Raw genomic sequence first — 9,006 nt, forward strand, 5'->3', positions numbered from 1 at the left:
TATGTAAAAGTCAAAGAATAAAGTATCATTGTGAAATCGAACTACATCTTGTTCAAATTTGTTAATCATGTAAAATAAAGAACATGACATGGTGTCAGGCAAGTTTATAAGTACATTTACACTGTTATTTATTGATATTGTCAGGCAAGTTTATAAGTACATTTACACTGTTATTTATTGATATTGTCAGGCAAGTTTATAAGTACATTTACACTGTTATTTATTGATATTGTCAGGCAAGTTTATAAGTACATTTACACTGTTATTTATTGATATTGTCAGGCAAGTTTATAAGTACATTTACACTGTTATTTATTGATATTGTCAGGCAAGTTTATAAGTACATTTACACTGTTATTTATTGATATTGCGTAGGAAAATCGCTGAAAATCGAATCTCGATCTGAACAGAAAATCAAGTCTCAGTCAGTACAGAAACTCAAGGTTATCGTAACAGTCAGGTCAGAAAATCAAGTTCAATCATTCGAAGCACAATGGATGCACTTAAACCGCCATCCATGGATTTTGAAAGCGGCAATATCGCAGAAAACTGGCGATCTTGGAGCCAACATATGAAACTCCTTCTAACGGGTCCGTTAGCCGAAAAGAAAGATGAGCAAAAATCGAGCTACTTTCTACTTTACATTGGACAAGCAGGACGTGATATTTATAATACCTGGTCATTGGCAACAGACACTCCAGTACAGACGCTGTTTGACAAATTCAGTGAATACTGCCAACCTAAAAAGAACACAATCATGGCCAGATATCGTTTCAACTCCCGCCTCCAAAATGAGAATGAGACAATAGACCAGTTTGTCACCGAATTACGACTGATCGCAAAGGAATGTGATTATGGCGAAATAAAAAACTCCCTCATCCGAGATAGAATCATATTCGGGACGAAAAACGACAAAATACGTGAACGGTTGCTCCAAGATGAGGACATTCAACTGGACAAAGCGTTAGACATAGCACGATCAATTGAGGCAACAGGTCATCAGTTATCTAGCATTCAAAACGCGCCGCAAGTCAATCATGTTGATATAAATACCTTCAGAAAAGACTCAGGACACCGTCCTGTCGGACACCGAAAAGGTACCAAAGCACCCACTCACCAAACCAAACCAAACTTCTCTCACTGCCTCAACTGTGGTGGCACGGCTCACCATCCGACGAAATGCCCTGCTCGAAACAAAACATGCAACTACTGCAAAAAAACGAACCATTTTGCCAAAGTCTGCAGGAAGCTAAAATACAACCAAACAAAATCAAAATCCGTACACGAAGTTCGTGAGCAGTCCGATTCTGGTGAAGAAGTAATGTTCGATTGCATCGAATTCCAGACAATAGACTCAACTAAAAAGAAGAGGGATGAAGCATTCGCATATATACAAATCGACTTGCCACAATACAAGACAACAAAAACTACACTCAAAGTCAAGGTAGACACAGGCGCTCAAGGAAATGCACTACCCTTGAGACTTTTCAAACAAATCTTCCCCGACGACATCGACAAAGATGGGAAACCAACCTCACTCACTCCATCTCACAAAATATTGACTGGCTATGGTGGCCATAAGATCAGACAGTTTGGAACATGCCAAATTAAATGTCAGTACAACAAAATAAAGCATTCAGCAACATTCTATGTCACAGAAGATGAAGGAGCAGCAATAATGGGGTTACCATCAGCAGAGAAATTGAATCTTGTTACTCTAAACTGCCAGATACAGGAAAATAAAACTGACTCCAAAGAAAATCTGATCCAGAACTTTCCAGAAACTTTCGATGGTATTGGCAAATTCGAGGGGAAATATAAGATACACGTCGATCCAAATGTCCCTCCGGTGATACATGCTCAAAGAAAAGTACCCATCACGCTAAAAGACAAAATAAAGAAGGAATTAGATGAAATGTGCGAAAATGAAATAATTACCAAAGTACGTGAAGGTGAACCAACAAAATGGGTCAACAGTCTTGTATACCGGGAGAAAAGCAACGGCAGGTTGAGATTATGCCTGGACCCAAAGGACCTCAATAAAGCGATAAGAAGAGACCATTATGTCACCCCAACACTCGAAGAGATCCTACCGAAACTGTCCGGGGCAAAATATTTCTCGATTCTCGACGCAAAATGCGGATATTGGAATATTGAACTCGAAGAAGAATCCAGCTACCTCACCACCTTTAACACTCCTTTCGGCAGATATCGTTTCTTACGATGTCCTTTCGGTTTAAAGATGAGTCAGGATATCTTCCAAATGAAAATCGACCAGACGTTCGAAGGCTGCCCCGGAGTCGTCGGAATTTCAGATGACATCGTTGTTTGCGGGAAGACAGAAACAGAACATGATGACACCCTGAAGGGAATGATAAACAAATGCCAAGAAACCGGTCTAAAATTGAACCCGAAAAATGCAAAATCAAACAGAAAGAGATTAAATTCTACGGAATAATATGCACCGAAGACGGGTAAAACCAGATCCAGACAAGGTGTCAGCACTGCAAAACATGGCACCTCCGACAAACACTCAGGAGCTGCAATCATTCCTTGGACTCACAACATACATGAGTACCTTCATCAAAGGAGCTAGTGACCTCACCGCACCCCTCAGGGATCTTATAAAAAAGGGGCACAACTTTGATTGGAATGCCAGCCACGATGACGCTTTCAGGAAAATCAAAGAAGCAATCTCAAGTCACACAACACTGGCATATTTCGACAGTAAAAAGCCGATAACATTACAGGTCGACAGCTCACTGAAGGGACTGGGTGCCACACTCCTACAAGATGGCCAGCCTTCGCCAGCAAAGCATTAACAGACGAAGAGACAAGGTACGCGAACATAGAGAGAGAGCTACTCGCAGTTGTCTACGGGTGTGAACGGTTTCACACGTACGTATATGGACAACAATTTACTGTTGAAACTGACCATAAGCCACTCACAACAATCCAATTAAAGCACCTGAAAGCAGCACCCCTTAGACTACAACGCATGCTGTTAAGGATACAGCCATATGATCTTAACCTCATCTACATCCCCGGGAAAGACATGCAAATTGCAGATGCTTTATCCAGGCTGTCACCAGAGAAAAATGATCAAATTAAAGACATGGATGTAAAAATCCACGAAGTAATGCCTCAATTCAGCAAAAACATCTTGCAGAGAATCCGGGAGGAGACAGCCAAGGACCATGAGCTGAATGCGCTCAAGGAGATCGTCTTCACGGGATGGCCTGAGAAAATACATGAGACCTCCGTTCTCACGAAACCTTACTGGAATTACCGCGACGAGATCGGTCTGGAAGAGGGGATCCTCATGAAAAATCGCAGAGTAATCATACCCACATCCATGAAAAAAGAGATACTCCAGAAACTGCATGAACCACATCTCGGAATTGAGAAGACAAAACTGCGCGCCCGGGACTCAGTCTACTGGAGAAACATCAACCGAGATATCGAAGAGATCACCAAGGCATGCAACACCTGCCAATCCCTCCAACCAGCACAACAAAAAGAACCCCTGGTACAGACTGAAATACCCCCAGGGCCATGGCACACCATAGGAACAGACTTATTCTACCTGAAAGGGGAAGAATACTTACTGGTGTCTGACTACTTCTCCAAATTTCCCTTTGTTAGGAAAATACCCAGAGGCCAAAGCACGAGCCAAAAGGTGGCAACTCTCACAAAGCAGATAATTAGCGAACATGGAATACCAGCCGTCATCCGATCAGACAATGGCCCTCACTTCATCGGCAACGCATACAAAGACCTAATCAACAGCTATAACATCCGACACGAAACAAGCTCCCCACACTACCCACAAAGTAATGGGTTCATCGAGAGTCAAGTAAAGATTGTAAAAAGAACTTTACTGAAAGTTATGGAATCAAACTCAGACCCATATCTGTCAATGATTGCACTACGCAATCCCCCTATCGATAATAACACCCCATCGCCCGCACAAACTCTACTCAATCAAACCCTGAGTGATGGTCTTCCACGACGGCCAACAAAACCAAACAACTTCAATTCCACAACCAAAGCACTGGAACAAAGGCAACAACAACAAGCTCACTACTACAATAGAGCTGCACGCCCATTAACAGCTCTCGACAACGAACAACCGATTGTTTACCAAGACCAATCCACAAAGAGATGGATACCGGGGAAGATAGTACACAAACATAAACACCCCAGATCATACATTGTCCAATCAAACACTGGACAAAATATTCGTCGAAACAGAAACCAGCTTAGAGACGTTCCATTCTTCAACAAGCCAAAAACGAACGGTAACAATATGCCTCTCAACGACCCACAAGGCGAACTACATGAGAAACCTCCAAATGCGATGGTCTAGCCCCCATGCTCACCTTCGCGAGAACAGCCAGTGCACGAACGCACGCCTGTTCGTGGAGACAACGTGTCTCCACAGGAACACCCCATTAAACCACATCCATACACTACTAGAAGTGGACGTACTGTTATAAAACCTTCAAAATACACATCATAGGCATGGCCATTGTTAAGGAAAATGAAATAAAATCGACGTCCACACCCAATTTGCAAAAAAAAAAAAAAAAACACACTAGGTCCATTAGACACTAGTTAAAGCTGCTAGAGCTATGCATATGTGCAGTAGCTGTACATATTTCATAGATTGTGGTTAGTTAGACAACAAACACAAACCTTTTCGAATGGATTACCTACCAGTTACCAGAAACATTTTTTGATTACCGGACTACCAACCAGAAACAATATATGGATTATATACCTAATTTACTGTCGAGAATAATTAAATAGAATAGAGATAAGTCATTAATATTGTTAGCCATACTAAGTCAAATAATTATTTTTTTTTTCATTATCGAGAATGAAAATATGGATCAGTATGTGTGCACAGTTATAACTGTATGTTGTTGTTAAGAGCAGCTTAGATTAAAGCCTACTTTGAGTTATAGTAAATGTAAATCTTTATCTTAAAGAAGAGGGATGTCATATAATTCCTATACCTGAAAAATGTAAGCATTCACGATAATAATTAGATATACCAAATTAGTGTATGGAAGATGTTATTGTTATTGTCCCGTACGAAAGCGAAACTAGGATCCGTTCCCGGTTCCCAAAAATAGACAGCCTATGTAAAAGTCAAAGAATAAAGTATCATTGTGAAATCGAACTACATCTTGTTCAAATTTGTTAATCATGTAAAATAAAGAATATGACAGGTAATAGATAGAATGAAGTTGACGTCACTCGGGTCTTTGTTATTGGGTTGGTTTTTTTTGCCATCCACGTTTATGAGTAATTCTCACTATACTGTATTAACCAGACTATAAACGTTCAAGGTTACAGATAGTTTTGTGTGTTCGTCCGTTGTACTTACGGATGGCAATCTTGTGACAGCCAAGCGCATACTATCTATAAAATAAGTTTTAAATTGTAGATAGTATGCGCTTGGCTAAACAAAACTCACAACATTGCCATCCGGAAGTACACACAAAACTATGTTTAACCTTGAACGTTTATTATTATTATTATTATTATTATTATTATTATTATTATTATCATTATCATTATCATTATTATTATTATTATTATTATTATTATTATTATTATTATTATTATTATTTTATTATTATTTATTATTATTATTATTATTATCATTATTATTATTATTATTATTATTATTATTATTATTATTATTATTATTATTATTATTATTATTATTATTATTATTATTATTATTATTATTATTATCATTATTATTATTATTATTATTATTATTATTATTATTATTATTATTATTATTATTATTATTATTATTATTATTTATATCTTATATTGCTTATCAGTTTGACGGTGACATTTTATTTGTATCCGGTACGTCCAGATTTGAGCACGTTTTATGGATTTTTGCGCTACCAAAGGCTCAGAGTTTTTAATATAATAATATAATATAAAGACAAACACTTGAGTTTTTATATAGCGCAATATCCACTAAACGTGCTCAAAGCGCTTTACAAAGAGTCCCTTTCCAACAGCAACAGGTAACATGTAGAGCGAGACATCACATAACACCTGTTCGACAGAGACAACGCTGTTGACGACCAGGTACTCATTTTACACCTGAGTACGGTGAGAGAATGTGAGAAAACTCAACTGTGCGCCTAGGCGAGGCTCAAACTCAGGACTTTCCGATCCGAAAGCGAGTGTCATACCACTAGAAATCATAGCCGCACACAAAAAAATAGAATTAAAAGAATGATATGACATCATGGCCTATCCGATGTTTTAGTAATGCATTCATGTTCTTATTGTTTGTCTTTGTAGCTGATGAAGGGTTTTAAATCCGAAACATTCCGTGTATGGTACTTTGTTCTTTCTTGTTTGTTTGTTTGTTTGTTTGTTTGTTTTGATATGTTGTCTCTTTTTTGTTGTTTTTTTGTTTTTGTTTTTTTGTTTGTTTGTTTTTTGTTTTTTTTTTGTTTTTTTTGTTTTTTTGGTTTTTTTCTGGTTTTTTTGTTTTTTTTGTTTTATAGTGACTATGCCTGCTTCAGTCGATGTTCTGGCAGCTTGTGTGTCATTTAGTGTAGTGTCCTATTTTATACCCAGATAAAGATAGCTCGAAGTTGACGTCACTCGGGTCTTTGTTATTGTTTTCTTTTGTTTTGCCATCCGCGTTTATGAGTAATTCTCACCAAACTGTATTAAACTGACGTTCATGGTTACACACATTTTTGTGTGTTGATCCGTTATACTTCCGGATCGCAATGTTGTGAGCTTCTTAGCCAAGCGCATACTATCTATAGATAGTTCGAAGATGACGTCACTCAGGTTCTTTGTTTGTTTTTTTTGTTTTTTTTTTGCCATCCGCGTTTATGAGTAATGGTCACTGAACTGTATTAACCTGACAATAAACGTTCATGGATACACACATTTTTGTGTGTTGATCCGTTATACTTCCGGATCGCAATGTTGTGAGCTTCTTAGCCAAGCGCATACTATCAATACGGAGGATCATTCTTACTGTTTTAATAGGACATACAAAATTAACCAGTGGATTTTTGACCAATCAAAACATGGAATATGTGACACACCTTCACACGTGCTCGGACAAAGATAGTTGGTTGTTTATAAATAGTAACGTGAATGAAATCGACCTCTCTCTGATCATTGTTGTTGTTTTTATACCGCCAAATGGATGACTTGTTATCACACGATTTTCTCGATCAAACTATAAACGTTTAAATACACATAGTTTTCTGTGTTGGTTCTATTGATCAAGCGGTAAAACAGTGGGTATTTTACTTAGACACATACCATCGATAGGAAAAACCTGTGTAGTGTCTTATGTTAACCAATCACTACTATTGTTTACATTATGACAACTGTCCGAGAGGCGTGGTTATCTATGGGCCAATATCTCTGTCGTCCAGTATCTGGAATTCAGTATGTATGTATTCATGTCTTGATTGTTCTTTTTTGTTGTTGGCTGAAGAAGGGGTTTGAGCCCCAAACGGTTCGTGTTTGGTGTTTTTGTTCTTTGTTTTTTGTTGTTGAAGCTGTTCCATTTATTTGTATGACATTTCAGAGTCCACAGCTTCTGGCAGCTTTCTAGTCTCACTAAAAATGCTGACCTAATTGTGACCCGTATGTGTATGGCGAATTATTTTTACTGTATTAGAACTATAATGAATAATAACAATCATTGTAATACGTAATCAACGATATGAATAATTTAGCTTTGAAAATAATATAATTCCAAAATAAAACCTCCCCCCCCCCTCAAAACAAAACCAAAACAAAAAGAAAAGCAACATTAATCTATTATTATTTGTATTCTTGGCTGAAGAATGGTTTTGAGCTCAAAACGTTCCGTGTTCCTGGGGTTTGTTTGTTGTTTTTTTTTTTTTTTTTTTAAATTTTTTTTTTGTATTTTGTTCTTTGTTATAAGCCTTTCTATCCATTTTTTTTCTATTTTGTTCACGGCTTCTTCTTCTCATCCCCTCTTCCTATTGTCTCTATATTGGAATGCCTGGTAATGATGATGATGATGATGATGATGAAGAAGAAGAAGAAGAAGAAGAAGAAGAAGAAGAAGAAGAAGATGATGATGATGATGATGATGATGATGATGATGATGATGATGATGATGATGATGATGATGATGATGATGATGATGATGATGATGATGATGATGATGATGATGATGATGTTGATGATGATGATGTTGATGATGATGTTGATGATGATGATGATGATGATGATGATGATGATGATGATGATGATGATGATGATGATGATGATGACGACGATGAAGATGACGAATATGCGGAGGAAGATTATTATTAGTCATATAATTGTTTATAAAATAAAAAAAATAACATCACTGCGCATGACTGTCACCCAAAGACCGATGGCATTCCATTGTAAGAGATAAATACGGTGATAAATGTGAATGATAAATGGCGTGTTTGGGATGGATAAATGGTGGAGACAGGACAAAGAATGATCCATTTGGATTGGCTTGGGCGTCAGGCTGGTGTCAATGGTATTAACGATTTGGGTATTGGTGGACGTGGGAGGCTGGAAAATAGGTATGATGGATGGGTGGGTGGTTGGGTGGTGGTGGTGGTGGGGGGATGGGGGGGGGGGGGTTGTGGTGGTGGGGTGGTGGTGGTGGGTGGTGGTGGTTGTTGTAGTGGTGCTGGTGTTGGGGTGGTGGTGTTGGTGGTGGTGGGGGGGGGGGGTGGTGGTGGTGGTGTTGGTGGTGGTGGGGGGAGGGTGGTTGGGTGGTGGTGGTGGTGGGGGGGGAGGGGGGAGGTGGTGGTGGTGGTGGTGGTGGTGGTGGTTGTTGTAGTGGTGGTGGTGTTGGTGTTGGTGGTGGTGGGGGGAGGGGGGTTGGTGGTGGTGGTGGTGGGGGGAGGGAGTTGGTGGTGGTGGTGGTGGTGGTGGTGGGGGGGGGGTTGGTGGTGGTGGTGTTGGTGGTGGTGG

General features: G+C 39.0%; 1 protein-coding gene across 1 annotated transcript; it reads left to right on the forward strand.

Annotated features, from left to right (window-relative positions):
* The first annotated feature begins 493 nt into the window (after positions 1–493).
* Positions 494–2,458, forward strand: LOC144979267 (uncharacterized). The gene is made up of 2 exons (XM_078925881.1): positions 494–1,793; positions 1,944–2,458. Exons 1-2 carry the CDS (start codon positions 494–496, stop codon positions 2,456–2,458), a joined length of 1,815 nt encoding a protein of 604 aa, XP_078782007.1.
* Positions 2,459–9,006: the final 6,548 nt, after the last annotated feature.

This window comes from Berghia stephanieae, chromosome 9 (assembly GCF_034508935.2).
Source record: "Berghia stephanieae isolate SIO BIC M18660-M18661 chromosome 9, UCSD_Bste_1.3, whole genome shotgun sequence".
In the NCBI taxonomy this organism is placed as follows: Eukaryota; Metazoa; Mollusca; class Gastropoda; order Nudibranchia; family Aeolidiidae; genus Berghia; species Berghia stephanieae.

Coding starts and splice junctions, on each gene's coding strand:
- LOC144979267 (XM_078925881.1), top strand. CDS start 494: ATGGATGCACTTAAACCGCCATCCATGGATTTTGAAAGCGGCAATATC. Junction 1,794..1,943: donor CTTTCCAGAAACTTTCGATG/GTATTGGCAAAT, acceptor TAATTACCAAAG/TACGTGAAGGTGAACCAACA.